This window comes from Kogia breviceps, chromosome 15 (genome assembly GCF_026419965.1).
Source record: "Kogia breviceps isolate mKogBre1 chromosome 15, mKogBre1 haplotype 1, whole genome shotgun sequence".
Taxonomy (NCBI): domain Eukaryota; kingdom Metazoa; phylum Chordata; class Mammalia; order Artiodactyla; family Physeteridae; genus Kogia; species Kogia breviceps.
The window spans coordinates 41,182,153-41,197,664 of record NC_081324.1 but is presented as its reverse complement, the minus strand read 5'-3'; the positions used below and the strand labels follow the sequence as shown (position 1 = coordinate 41,197,664).

At 41.1% G+C, this 15,512-nt stretch overlaps 1 protein-coding gene across 33 annotated transcripts in view; it reads left to right on the top strand.

Annotated features, from left to right (window-relative positions):
* Positions 1-14,774, top strand: part of DTNA (dystrobrevin alpha) — a 395,521-nt gene extending 380,747 nt beyond the window's left edge. For 18 of the 33 annotated variants that reach the window (XM_067015469.1, XM_067015461.1, XM_067015464.1 and 15 more), the window contains 4 exons: positions 1,917-2,006; positions 3,254-3,422; positions 5,963-6,095; positions 13,681-14,774. In XM_067015469.1, coding sequence (XP_066871570.1) covers positions 1,917-2,006; positions 3,254-3,422; positions 5,963-6,095; positions 13,681-13,821 — 533 coding nt within the window. In that variant the 3' untranslated portion in view covers positions 13,822-14,774. Of the gene's footprint in view, positions 1-1,916; positions 2,007-3,253; positions 3,423-5,962; positions 6,096-8,100; positions 8,150-11,118 lie in introns of all 33 variants that reach the window. The other 15 variants (XM_067015503.1, XM_067015491.1, XM_067015490.1 and 12 more) reach the window with 2 other exon arrangements.
* Positions 14,775-15,512: the final 738 nt, after the last annotated feature.

The following is a 15,512-nucleotide window of genomic DNA, read 5'->3' as shown; positions in this document are numbered from 1 at the left end:
TGCTTATGTACTGCGGAGGGTCGGGGTGGGAGTGGAGTGCCAAAGCAAGTGATCTTATTCATTTGGAAATATTTTAACACTTTATAGAACTTTTTCTTGTCATCACTTTTTAAATTTGTAGAAAATTAGAAAAAAAGAAATCCTCCTGCCGACTCTCAGCCTGCCAATCTCATTCCTAGAAGTAAACACTATTAACAGCTTGACCCTTCTCAACGTTTCACTGATATATAAATATCTATGTTTAAGTGTGCTTTTATGGACATATACTCTTCTTTTTTCACACAAATTCGATCATGCATTGCATTTTGGTCTGCAATTTGCATCTCCCTTGAATTAGCGGTATATCGTGGACATCCTCCCAGGTCCTCACATGTAGATCTAAGGAAAAGAGTGACATATTCGACTACTAGTTTTAAGACAAAAAGAAACATAAACAGTTAAAAGACAAAAGAATAGACTTGAGGAAACATTTCCAGCATACGTAGCAATCACGTTTCATAATCTCAGTTATACATTAAAGCACACACAGCTCAGTCAGAAAAAGACACTCCCAAAACAAAAATAGGTGAACGATAGGAATGGACAGAAGAACAAATAGCCAATAAAGATGTTCAATCTCACAAATAGTTGTAGAAATACAAATTTTAATCAAAATCACCTTTTGCCTAGCAGATTCAAAAAAATTGTTTAACATCAGTAATATCCAGGGAGACTGAAGAAAAAGATGCTCTCATCCACTGTTTATAGGGGATAAAAGTTTACATTTTGAAGGGAGAGCATGATGTACTTTCTGTTCTGAGGGAAAAAGGAAGATCCATTACAGGGCATTTTCTCCTGAAAAAGAAAATGATTAAAGTTGTACAAATATAATTTAAGTCATGCAAAATAATTTCCTTTTTTTAATTTTTAGAGGGAAAACTGTCCTTTCCCTAAATTTTAGAGAAATTTACAATATATTAAATCAATTTGAGTTTCCTGTAACAATTATTGTTTTATCTAACTACTTTGATTTCTTAAATTTACATGTGTTTATTATTTTACTTATGTAGTTTGACTTACTAAGAAATCACAATGAAATGTGACCTATCTAAGCAGCCCCAGCTCATCCTGCATAAATTCACCTGTAAGTCAGGTATTTGGAATCTTGAGTCTTTTTTCCAAAGATATGAATTTGGCCCTCTGTTCTACATCCACCTTGCCCCACTCCCAGTCAAGCCCACAAATACCCACTAAGGATGGAAACCTCATAATAATCTTCCTCTACCGTAGAGAAACATGGTCTAAGTTCCAGTTCAGGGTACCAGGCATACATCTTCTGCCCATGTCTTGGCAACAGGAGCAAGAATCCTCACCCCTTTTCCAGACTCTGGGGAAATACAGTGCACAGGGTTCCCATCCTCAAGAGGTACCTGAAATGATAGGGGGAGCTCGGGGAGCCCTGATGGGAGACAGAGGCTATGGTGATGGAGATCAGAATCTGATGTGCTCAGCCACCAGGTAAGGGCTGAAACAGTAGCAGTTGCTGGGAAGGCACAGCTCTCATGGCAAAACCAGACTTTTCATCTGTGAGGTGATTCTGAAGAAGGATGACCACACCTGCTGACTTACTTGGGATCATCCCAGTTTGTGCCAGGTTACCCAGTCTTGTTATTAATACCACCCCTTTCACTTGTAAAATTGTCCCAATTTGGACAATAAAGTATATGAATCCCCATCAGTTGCCATGTCTTCTTATATCAAAGGCCACTGGCCTGAGCACAATGTATTTTTTTCAGGAAATGAACCAAAGCACTTCTGAAAAGGAGAAGTCTCGGATGTTTTCTTGCTTTAGGATATCAGTGGAAATGATAAACAGCATAAAAATTGGGGGAAAAGGAAAGCTTTGATTTTTTTTTTCATTATCATTCTTTCTTAAGGTTCAAGAAGAAATTTAAGGAATGACTTACTAGTAGCAGCAGATTCGATCACTAACACCATGTCCTCTCTCGTGAAAGAGTTGAATTCCGGTGAGTCTCTGGTCCCCTCGTTTGTCTGCTCTTTGCAGAAGGACCCATAACTTCTGTTAGAGAGCTGCTCATTGTCAAGTATAAAAAGATTTTTCAAAGGTCTATGTGATATTTTGTTGGGATATTAGATTATTTTAGTACCATTTATACTTTGCTAATGAGAAGATCGTGAATACATGCTCAATGCACAAAGTTTGAAAAATGCAGAAAATAAATATTAAAATTGACTTGTAAATCCAGAATCCCAAGTTAGCCACTGTTAAATATATCATGACCCAAAGTGACATGATGCTAAAGTTATTTTATAGGGTCAAATGTCTTATTTACTAATTTAGACTTGTTCATTTGGAATGCATGGCTATTTGAAAGAAGCGAAACTGAAATTTACCTTTGCAATATCACTAAAGAAAGATCTGCAAAGAAAATAAATAGCATAAAATTGCAGCACTCTTCATCCTAATACTACTACACAGAGTTTTAAAAACTTTAACAGCATGAATATGCAAATAAATATCTTACCAGTTACTAATACATCTCGTCTATTCCTTAAAGCCCTCCTAGCAAGATATCTGTTTGAAAGGACTGTGGTCATATAGTTGAGATTACAAAAACTATAAGAAAGAAAACTTTAATGTTAAAAAAATTTGGATCTAAATTTCTTAAAACCTCTATAATTAGAATTAAAGTAATGAAAATTGTTGCTGTTATTTTAGATTAAGATTACCAAATAAGATAAAAATGACAGTAGTTAATACATCATGATTAATGGCAGGTACTCACTGCCCTAAGCAAATGATGACTAAAAATGTTATTCTCATTGTAGGCGTTTCAAGGACTATTAGTTTATACTCTTATAATTTTTTGAAATATTAAGTGAATGTAATATTTTAGGTCTGTGTTTCCTAAATTTAAGTAATATTAAGCAAAAGTAACCACAGTTTTAATAAAGACTTTTATAGAGGGAAAAAACAGATGGCTTCAAGAATTATGTCATTTATTAAGACAAAGATTCCTTATAATATTATTGAGATAAAAAGACAATACTGTATACTAACTGATTTTGTGGTAATTCATGTCAGTATCAATTCTCATTTTGAGAAAAAACGAACACATATTTGACTTATGTACAATAACTGGTCAGTGTTTTAATCAGCATAGTTTGTTTAATATTAAGCCTAGCCCTTTATTTGCCGATCGATCATAAAAACATCTAGGTCATTCTTCACTTCTTCAATTGTACCTAATAGAGGCGGGGAGTGAAACTGAGAGTAACGTGGATTCTGAATTTGCACGGACTCAGTTTGAAGATCTGGTCCCATCACCAACCTCTGAAAAGGCTTTTCTAGCGCAAATCCATGCCCGAAAACCCGGGTACCTTCACAGTGGAGCTACCCCAAGTGCCATGCGTGGCGACATGTAAGTATCTTCTGCTTGGGGGTATTTTCTCAGTAACAGAACACTCTGCCGGGAGCATAGGAAAATAAAAACATGGTTGCTTACTTCTTTATTTTGGAAAGGAATGATTCAGTTTCCTTTTCTGCCAGAAGAGGTAGAAGGGTGCTACATTTCAATTTGTCATTGTGACTTTTCCCCCTAACAATTTCCAGAGTATCAATAACAAAAACCAACCAGTACTTATTGAGAGCCTGGCTTGCCCAAGGCACTGTGCTAATTGGATACAAAATAGTGTCAAAAATCTCTCCCACCCTTCCAGAACTCATAGACTAGTTCAGGAGATAAATCATCCTATCTTCTGAATTTACTAGATTTGCTCTTAAAGGACCTGGTGACGCTAGAGAGGTCTCTGTTCAAAGTGGGTGTAAACAGCATGATATACGCACTTGTGATTGAAATAACTAAATGTATAAAGTCTCATTATAAAGAAGTCCAATTCTCTTGAATTATTGAATATGTATAAACCTGACCTTCAAAAGACATTTTGCAAAGATTTTTACCCAGTTAGGCTTCCGTAGCTTGACAGGAGCCAGCAGAATCACTCACGCAGCCACTAGAATGTCTGTGATGTTGGATCAGCTCAAAGCAGTCAGGCAGAGAAAACCAAAGCTGAGAAACAAAGGCAAAAAGCTAGGACACACCTGCAGAGCCCAGCTTGGGAGGGAAAAGGGTAAAATGAAGGAAGTGAAGTAAGCAGAGTTCTGAGAAATGTGGGCACGGGATCACCCGAATTCTGGAGAAGAGAATTGATGAACAGTTCAAAAAAAACTACACAAGGGTGATGGTGCTTAATGTGAGAAGAATTGCAGATGAGTCTACAAAAATAAGCTGGCTGTTTTAAAGACCCAGAGAAGAAACTAACCAGAGGCCTTTCTGGTGTTTTGGCTCTCCAACCAAGCAGTGAGTAAAAGGCTAGTAATAATGGGGAATTATAAATAGACATGGTTTGAAAGCCAGCTGTGAAAAGGCAGAGCATAAGATCAAAACAAAACAGTCATAATTTTATGTAGCAGGAAGCTGCTGCTTTTAATTTCAGTTTGCATTCTTGTCCTTTTCTCTATAATTTAGAATTATTTGATTTGTTTGTTATTCAAACTGGTGAATTAATTATCAGTTTAGTCTGGTAAATACAAGTCCATTTGATTTTTTGATAATTAAGCGTTTACATGATGGTTACGTAAAATTTTCTTGATCCAATCCTAAGGTCCAAAACTGTAACTAGGGCCACCCCATCTGCTGTCCCTGGTACACTGGTGGCAGGACCAGCTAACAAACACGGCTGTGGGACTTCAGGAGGGAAAGTTCATAGAGGCCTCACAGACCTATTTAGGCTGACCCCAAACCTCTAAAAGTAACGAGGACACGTCCTACAGATATAAGTAAACATGAACATTGGCATTTAAGTTCCAACCCAGAAACTTCTACTTGACCACTCTTTTCATTTTAGGGGATATTTTAATATCTGGACTATCTAAACATGTACTGTGTTTCAGCCTGAGAATATTTTAGTCATATGATTTAGGTTGTGAATTTATGTTCAGTCCCAGGAAGAGCTTTATATATACTGGGATGAATAGATGGAGAGTGTCACACATTTAGTGAATGAGATCATTCTTATCTCTTTCTTTCATAGTGGAATTGGACAATTTAAATGGATTTCTTAAGTTCAGAGCTAGTATAAATTTTGAAGATCAAGAGCTATGGGTTAGAGTATTAGTCTTGCTGACATCGACTAGCTGATCCATGAGAGAGACTTGACTCTACCACAGAAATAAAGCACATGGGTGCACGTGCCTATATGCATGCATAACACAAAGAGGGTTAAATTATGAACAAATGTCCTCATCATTATGTCACTAGAGGGCTTACTTCCCTTATAGAAAGTGTTCTTGGATTCCATTTTTTTTAAGCCCCTAAATTGGAAAAACTATGTCTTCTCAAAGGATAAGCCTACCCTTTTTTTTTTTTTTTTTTTTTTTTTTTTTTTTTTTTTGCGGTACGCGAGCCGCGCCCTCTCCCGCCGCGGAGCACAGGCTCCGGACGCGCAGGCTCAGCGGCCATGGCTCAGGGGCCCAGCCGCTCCGCGGCACGTGGGATCTTCCCGGACCGGGGCACGAATCCGTGTCCCCTGCATCGGCAGGCAGACTCTCAACCACTGCGCCACCAGGGAAGCCCAAGCCTACCCTTTTTAAGAATGACAGACATGTAAAGGTCAGCTCATTCCTGTTAACCCTAGGAAAACATAGAGGACAGTGATCACCAGATTGCCATAGAAAAATTGTCTGTGAGAACACCTTGATCATATATTTCTCCAAACTGCCAAAGCCTTTTTAAAGTTTTTTCATTATGTCAAAGAAGAGACAGAATTGAAGTGAATTGAAGCAAAGAAGTGAATGGAAGGACTAAATAAATGTGTGCCCAGAACTACAGCTAACACAGGAATTCCACCCGTACTGTCCTTTAAGATTTGCTCCGAAACTCCCACTGTGGTTGATTCCCAGGGTTACAGAAGATGGGGACCCATATGTGCGGCCAGAGGATGAGAACTATGAAGGTGACTCTGTCCGGCAGCTGGAGAATGAGCTGAAGATGGAGGAATACCTGAAACAGAAGCTACAGGACGAAGCCTACCAGGTACCAAGAGCTGGCCCACGTCCTTGACCACTCCTGCCCCAGCCCCTCAGTAGCTGGGTCTTTTACAGTACTCCAAAATTCGGTGCCTTCTCCTTCCTTCCACACTCCCTTTCTGGAATATTCTGAGTGAACTCCTTAGTCCATGAATTCTAGACAGGAAAAATGTTAAATACTTCTTATAGCTGTCACTCACCAGGAATTCCTATGAATTCTGAGTTGGAAAGTAAAAGAGGCCTTCCACATTAGTGGAAACATGGTGACTAACAGTCCATGATCCTCCGAAATCATTAGGAAAATGCTTTTAAAGAAAAGATACAGTCGGCCCTCCATATCCACAGATTCAGAATCTGTGGATACTGAGGTTCAACTATAAGGGACTTGAGCATCTGTGGATGTTGGTGTCTGCTGTGTGGGGATGTCCTGGAACTAATCCCCCATGGATACTGTAGCATGACTGTCAGGAAACAAGGCTCAAGGAAATTGACTATGCATAAATATACCTCCTCCCTTGAGTCATTTGACCTCAGCTGCCCTCACTGCCTGCCTTATATCAAATGTCAAGAAGTGAAAGAGTGACAAACCTCACCAAGAAATGTTAGGGGAACTGTAGGCCCACATTCAGCAGGGTGTGGTTGGGAAGATCGTCATATGTACTGGAGCATATTAATCCATCTGAGAAGTCACTGGACATAACACATGCAATTGGGAATAAGGGTAATTAGCCACTTAGCCTTAAGGGGATGCATTTCCCCCATGGAGATTGTTCCAATGCCATGTTTGTTTTCCTTGTATGTTTCCCTTCCCTGTGTCTTGTTGGGGTTCTGGGAGTTCAGGGGTATTTGGCTGTTGAGACCTGCTGCCTCCCAGACCCCGGGGGTTATTTTATCATGTCAGGCTTTCTGTGCGATGGCCAGACAAGCTTTTTCCACTGTCTTAGGTTGGCAGTGGCCCTCTCTTTCTCTATTAGTGAAGGAAAGAGAAGCAGAGAGAATAAATGATCTTCTCCTTCCCATATGTTTATAGATTGTTTGGAAATATCTTACCAAGGAGAACAGAGCAAGAGGGAAGCCCACTAACCCCATCTTGAAAGTATAACACAGAAGCTTTGCCTCTCTGGAATGTTCCATTAGCCTTTTCAGTTTAACAGCCACATTTCAGAAGCAACTACAATGTAGGCCTAGATAAACAAAACAAACAGTGAGCAGATATGTAAAGCCGTACTTTACCACTACAGAAACAAAGTTGCCTTGAGTGCAGACCATGGAGGACGCTCTTTCTTTGCGACTTCTATGGCCTATTCACAGAAGGAAGATAGTCTGGATGAAGCTCCAGGGTGACTCTGGGAACTCTGAGGGACAGCATTCCTACTCGTATCTCATTTGGCTCTGATGCATAGAGGGAGAGAGAGAGGTGGTGAAATAATCAATATTATGGTTCATGCTGTTAGAGGTGCCTGTTAGACCTCCCTCTTTGAGCCCATATCAGTTTCTGGATTTTGGTGACCACAGTAAATGAAATTCTAGATTTTTTTTTTAAAGAAAGTGAGTCATGTCATATAAGATATTAGATTTTTATTTATTTTAATGACTTAGGAATTTAACCTGATATGACCAAAATGAAGAGAAATTCTATTAATAGCATCAGCTCCGATTGGAGTTCATGCCATCTCTGATAGATGTTAAGCTCCTTCTCTTTCTCCTTTCCTGTCACACCCAGTGACTTCAAGGGAAAGACAAAGAAAAGGGCTGAGAGATAATAGGCCTGTGTGTCCCCACTCAAGATATATGCCCTGGAGAAGGTCGAAGTGGTTTTCCTTGACTGCTCTATGAGCGTATGGTTGTTGGATGGGCCAGAAAGTTACTTTCATTCCTTGGACACTCTCTCTCTCTCTTTTTCTCTCTCTCTCTATCTTTCTGCATGGCTTCCAACTAAATAATTCACCAGCTTGACTACATCACAGACATGACATGTCACCTTTCTTGTTTGTGTCCTTTGTCACCCACAGGTCAGCTTGCAAGGTTGAATGCAATATCCTTTTATCACTCTCCTCTCAAGTAAGTATCCTCTTATTTAGGAGGAAACATGGCCACTGTACACTGGATTCTGATAACTTGTAACCTATATCCACAATCACTCTCTCTTAGGTTTTCTCTAGGATAAAATATCCTCCTTCCCAGTCTATGAAGCATTTCATTATAATCCAGTGGAGATTTGGCAGGCAACCTTGGGAGTTGACTTTTTACTCTATTAATTAGGAAAATTGGCACAGAAATTTCAATAATACCAAAGATGCCCCAGAAATTCGTAGCTGTGAAGCCATAACACTGATCCATAACCGCATCAAATTTTCAGCCTCTCTAGCACTTGAGACAGAAAAGTCCAGGCTTGCACAGCACTTGCACAGATGAGTCAGTTCCTTAGTCCTGCTGTATTCAAGGCCCAAAAGATCGAAGTGTGTACCTTAATGAGTGAAAGCAAAAGCGTGTGTTATTAAAGAAAACAAAAGAAGCAAAAACAGAGAGGAAAGCTTCTACAGCCTTATGGTTGTAGAACAGCTGATTCAAATCCATTGTGGAATTCAGCAGGATATAAATTAATTTCAGATATCATTTCTGTGGCATGTGGTCCCCCAGCTTTAAGGATCTACCTAAATACATGGGAAATCCTCAGTAATTTTTTTCATGTAAAGAGAATAGCACTTGATTGGCAGGATCACTTCACTATAGTAGTCTGAAGCTTAGTCCCTGGACTCGAAAAGACTGATTTCAAATATGAGTTCCATCAAATCTTAGGAGCATAATCTTTGACAAACTGCTAGACTTCTCTGAGCCTCTGTTCCCTCCGTACAACGTATATCACAATACCTACCTCATGGAGGAGTTGTACTCACTGAGATATAGCTTTTAAAGAGCTTAACATTGTGGCAGACACACTTTCATTTTATTCTGAGCACACACATACATGCCTAGCACTATGCTCAGTGCTTTACAAGCAATTCAGTCCCCGGGAGTGACTATAATTATTATTACGTGAGTGTATGGGAGCCCCCGGAACTCAGAACTAGCTTGCTCGCTCTAATTGTGTACATAGGGCTGGGACTCAGCTTCGTACAATGATTTGATATACCTTCAGCTACACTGTCCCACGAGACTTGTTGGTTTCTCTGGCTCCAGCCAATGGCCATTTAGATGTCCCACATTACACTTCAAAGCTAATACACCTCTTACGGTCATCTGGATGCACGGTCCCAAGGACTTGTATCCACTTTAGTTCTACAGTCTTTTCCCACCCATGGAATAGTGCAGTTGATAGGAAACTCAACTCTGGCTGCTCAATTGAAAAAGCGATATATATCTCCTAAATGACATATCAATTAGTAAAGAATACATTCTAGTTCAAGCACTACTGACCTCCTGTCTTGGTCCTCAGGTTAAGATAAAGCAAGTAAAAATTAAAGTGTAATTGTTATTATGAAATATATTTTTTGAGCTGTGAGGCCCTCTTGGTGTAAAAGGGAGGATCTTATTGAGTGTGTTTTAGTCTGCCTCCCTTGGATTTGAGAATGCTACACCACATGTTCTCCTGATTCATGATGACTGCAGTGAAAAATTCCCAGGAGCTGTTTCTGAAAATATTCAGTCCAGTTATAACAAACCTAGTCCCAAAGGAGCAAGCTTTTTCCTTTCATAGCATTTTCTTTCTCTGAGCTCCAGCAATTTGATCATTTTTGTTCTGCACATTATTTAAACATCAGTAGGTAGTTCTTAGAAAAATATACTTTTCTAAAAGCCTAATGAAATGCCCTTGACATAAACCCAGATAAAAAGTGGTATTTGGTTCTTGTCCATAAACGCCAGAGATTTCAGTACTCTGGAAGTTCTTAGGCCCTTTTTAAATCTTCTGTTGCCAATTTGGCAGTGAAAAGTTAAAACAGTTGTGGCCTCTGCTGCTTACTGCATCCTTACCTACCTAGCTGGCATCCCTCAGAACTCTAAATATAAACCAGCCTGTCACTAAATCAGCAAATCAGACAAAATTCATTTAAGACCGGGTAGAACACTGTAGGAATGAGTAGCTTTTCATCTTTGCACCTAGTTCTACCCTACTGTAATTTTTCTTGATGTAGCCAAGAAATACAGCTGAAATTGTAGAACAGTTCATCTGTTGAAATCTATCTGTTTGGACTTTCTGGTTACACTACAAGACCAGAAATTATCCCAAAGTATATGCATCTCTTCTGCAAGGGTCCTAAAGCCAATTTCAGCAGCTCAGAGTCAATTAGGCATCCACCAAGCCGAGCCCTACATGACTAAAGGGCAAAAGGTGAAACACCAGAGACATGGAAGACCCAATCCTCTGCTCAAAAAGAGCCTTAGGCCTCTCTGAAGATAAATAGGCACTTACCAACACACTAACAAGAGTGAATTGAGTGAAACCTGATTTATTGCTTTTCAACTAGCCACATTAGAAGAAACAATACACAGAAAGGTTAGCACTCAAATTAGAGTCCACCAAAATCCCATTCTGGCCCATTCGGATCTTGGGTCGGTCCCTTTTCCATCCTTCTGGCCACATGGTACTCCATGTGCCTTGACCAGCCACATCCTAAGTTCAGAAATCGGAGGGTTGGAAGATCAAAGTGGATTTTTTTTTAAATTAGCATGGCCTTCTGATGGTGAGTCAGTGCTCTCATCTCCTTGTCCAAAGAACAACACAAATATTTCTGTTTATGTTGCTTTAACCCTCCAGATGCCTCAGGTACCCACTAGGCAAGAGACTCAGCATGGAGGATTCTTGTCCTCTCTTCTTTCAGAAGGTGCAGTAGCCCACAGTGTCCCAAGACGTTCGTTTCTGATTGTCAGAGGAAGAAAGTAGAGGGTGTGTGTATGGGTGTGTGGGTGTGTGTGCGTGTGCACGTGTGTGTGTGTGTGTTGGGGGAAAGGGGTAATTCTAAGCTTCATGACCCTAATTTAGAGAGCAGTTACCATCTTTAAAAAAACTACTACACATTGCTTATTCCCAGGCAAGCTATAGTCAGACAGATGAAAGTAACATGAGAACTGGTGATGAAGGACAGAGCTGCACCCACCCCTACAGAGGAGAAGACGGCAGCCTGGCAGCAGCCTCACCTCACAGAAGAGAGGACCCACTACACGCAGCAGCTCCCGACAGAGCCCTGCCCCTAAAGACGTGTTCTGCCGGCTATAGCGCAGCTAACTTTTTGTTCTCAGATTTGTAGTTCATAGATGTGTGTTTTGAGAAGGAAAAAAAAAAAGACTTCTGGTCAAAGCTAACTTATCAGCTACATCTTCTGTAACATGTCTCATCCCTCAAAATGAAAGCACAGGCTGAAATCCGCGCTACTGTTACTCACAACGGCAGTATTAACAAGCATTTTAAACCTTTGCACATGATATTGAACCTGGTCAGTTTACAACGACAATATTAATACTGTTTATAGCTAGGAGTTTGATTTCGGAATTCTCTGAGATTTTAGCAAAACAATTGATTATATACACTGTACATTCTTTTTTCCACAGCAGTTGGAGGAAAACAACCACTTGCAATTACTCACTAAGCCCCAAGGATTTGGTTCCTGAGGGTAAAGACTCAGAGCCCTAAAGCCAAGAAGGGCCCTTGGCCTGCATGGTCTGCACTTGTCTCCAAGTCTCTGAGAGCAGAGGCTTGAACCAAACACACCAGGAGAATCCTGTCTTTGGGGCTTCTTTCCAACTTGGGGTTGTTTTCTTTTAAGATACTCTAACCAATCAGCCATAGAGTTTAGTGTAAATATTTTTTTCCAAATAGAGATCATATCCCCCCCCCAAAAAAGGCAACATTCAAATTATATAGAATCTAGTTTTTAAAATCAGCACAGATCTTCTTAAAAACTGTGAACTGTGTTTTGAAATACTCGTTACTAAAGCTGTTTATAAACCACAGGTGCCATAAGATCCCCCCCAATGGACTCAAGTTATCTCTGCTCTTCCACGGGCTGGTTCCTCTCGGTTTAGCTTTAGGGAGCATGTTTCTAACAGCACCGCTCAACCGCAAGTTCCCCTATCAGGTCATTTGGACGCCTTTCAGCTTTAAATGTACAGGCTTAAAGTGCGCTTGCAAACGTTCGCCCTCCTTTTCTTTCTGAATGTGTATTGCCTTAGCTGGCTACCTGGTGTTCTGCATGCAGCCTCCTCTGGGTCACATGAGAGGAAACAGGCTCTTCTAAGTGGAGTTGGGATTTTGCACTCCGTGAAAAGCTAATATGCAAAAGAACTGACAAGGAAGGGAGAATGAATGACTCTGTCGATGGTCCTTTCTGAGGCCTCTCTTTGGGGACCGCTAAAGACCTCCCTTAGGGATTCTGGGGAAATGAAAAAATAATCTACTCGTTTCAAGATTTGATGAAATAAACATCCTACAACATAGTAGATACATTATCCTTAAATTGGCAGCTTCCCTGGATTCCTGTTTCTCCTCTAAGAGAAAGAAGAGAACATCATTTTAGAACAGTGGTTCTCACAGTGTGGTCCCTGGACCAGCAGTGCAGTATCACCTGGGAATTTATTAGAAATGCAGATTCTTAGGCCCTAACCCAGGCCTACGGAATCAGACATTCTGGGGCTGGGGCCCAGTAATCTGTGTTTGAATAAACCCTCCAGGTGATTCTGATGCACACCGAAGTTGGAGAACCACTGCTTTAGAATAAAGTTGTATAATAAAATCTCTGAAAAGGCCTTATTCAGAATAAGCAAGAAAGATTCTGAGTCAACCTCAAAGCTACAGCTCTTCGGTTTTGCTTCCAGGGCAGGCAAAATCCTGCCACCTCCCAGAGTTGGTAGTTGGTGGGTGCCCAGCTGAGAAGAGACATGCTGACATCTTCCAGCTTCCTCTCCAGAGAGCTCTAAGATGTTCATGTCTCTGCACTGGGTCCGAAACCACCTCCTTGGCTGCCCTGTGGAACAAAATTGCTTGCCTTGGCGATAGTAAAGCTCTTGGTTGGCATTAGCAAGGAGCCCAGTCTGCCCACTGAGGTACTTAATCATATTTCCCTCGGGAGAACCAGCCTGACAAATGTCCCTGAGAACAGGCTGACACCAAAGGGACACAACTGCACAGTTCTCAGATTTCTTTGCACAGATGGATTTTATTGCGGATTTTGTTGGTATATCTTAATGTTCATCTCTTTTTCACTGCCCATCCTCTGTGAACCCGTGCCTCTCTAGATGGAGCAGGTGGCCACTGGTGCCTCATACTCAGTACTTAAAACCACTACATCCCAGCTACCTTCATGGCTGTCAGCTCTCAATCATAGCCGGGCAGTTCCCGAACTCAGAACCCTGACCCTGCAGGTGGCGTTCAGCCACCAACTGGACCGAGCTGACAGATGTTGTCATTTTGTGTTTCTACATCAAAATGTTTGTCTAAGGTTTGAACTGTTCTGCCAATAACCTTCCCCCGTCATAGCATTCATTGCCAACTCCATCACACGGTTGTCGAAACCATCGTACAAAGCCATTGCAAGGACTCTGGAAACTGCTGCCAATGACCAATTCCTGACTAACCAGCCACCTTTTCTTTCTCTTAGCTCCACGTCAGCACTGAGACCAGACTCAAGCACCCCTGTCCTGTAACCGAGACAAAATGGCGTGTGTTGTTCTGGGTTTTTGTGGTTTGCGGTGGGTTTCTTTCCTTGGCTCTCCAAATCTACTTTTGGGGCCTGTTCTAAGTGCAAACCCAGCAGGTGCCACCTGTCCTGTCCATTAGATCCAATTCCGTCTGGCGGGGGTTGTTTCTTTCTTGTTCCACGATGAATTGCACATCCACCTCCATTAGAGATGTTGGCCTATTAATGAGCACTGGTCTAACACAGCCAACCCTCCCCCACGGGGCCACGTAATGGAGGGAGGGAGGAGGGTGAAATCTACCGTAGGGGATTCAGGAATCAGTTGTGGTTGGTCAGGACGGAAGTCGGGGTAAATTTGGTTGGTCAGAGGGAGATGTGCTGGAGATTGTGAAAAATGGATTCTCGAGTGATCTACTATAAGGCAGGGAAGGTTCATTTGTAAGTAGTAATGTGAACTGAACTACATAAAAGTGTGGCCTTTGTTGTGATATACTATGTATTTTCTTATATGCATGAGCCAGACTGTTGCATCATCATTTAGCACTGATGTCTGCTTTTATTTTGATCATCTTTGTCCACCCTTATTAGTTCTTGGCTGTTAACTGTAGGTAGACGTTGTAAATCCGGCAGCCTTTGGTTGCTGCAATCACCTTGGTTCAATTCTGCACAAGGAGCCACAAACAAGAACTCCACCGTGTCCTCAGAAGAAAGGGCATTTTTACCTTTGAACCAAAAAGAGGGGGGGAAAAAAATCAGAAGTATCACATCCTGAGGCTAATTAACTATAAGACATTTTTAATTATGACTACTGTAATTTGACACCATTTGAAATAACCAATTCAGAGACACTAAAGATTTCACAACATTCATTGGTATGTAACAAAACTACTATTGTATGGGTTTTTTGTATTGCTGTTAAGTATTGTTTTGTGTGTATGTGTGTGTGTTGGAACCTCCTGGGGACATGTTATATTTTGAAGTGATTAAACTATTTAATTGTGTGTCTATATTTTGGAATGGAATTATTTCTTCATTAAAAAATCTTTTTAAAAACACTATATCTTGTGTATTTTGTTCCTTTGTTTCAGTGAATTTCCTAAAGCAACATGAGGTTAGTCTGTTCTAAGGAGAAAGACGACAAGTCAGTGTTTGCAGCATGAAGCATGGACCACCCATTGAAGATCAAGTAATTGAAACCAAATACCTCACCTTTTCCTGCCTTTGGGGATGCAGGTTTTTTGTTTGTTTGTTTGCTTTTGCAGTATGCGGTCCTCTCACTGCTGTGGCCTCTCCCGTTGCGGAGCGCAGGCTCCGGACACGTAGGCGCAGCGGCCATGGCTCACTGGCCCAGCAGCTCCGCGGCATATGGGATCTTCCCGGACCGGGGCACGAACCCGTGTCCCCTGCATCGGCAGGCGGACTCTCAACCGATGCGCCACCAGGGAAGCCCCAGGGGTTTTTTTAATGAGATATTCTGCTGCTCATGGAAGGCCTTGTTGTAATCAACATAAAAAATCCATACACCCTCGCCTTTCTTCTCTTCCTCTTCTTTCTGGGAAAAAATAACAACATTTGTGTAATCCTTTACAACTTTAGGAAAAACTGCTTTATTTACATTTCATCCTCACAATATCCATTTGAGGAGTGCTTAGTCATCCAGAAGTATAACCTAGGGAGTTGCCTTTGTTCTGAAAAAATCTGCAGACAAGGCTGAGATGGGAAGAAGACTGGTCATGCCATCAAACAAGAAACAGAGCGAAAACACAAGACATTGCCCACTTCTGAGAAGACGG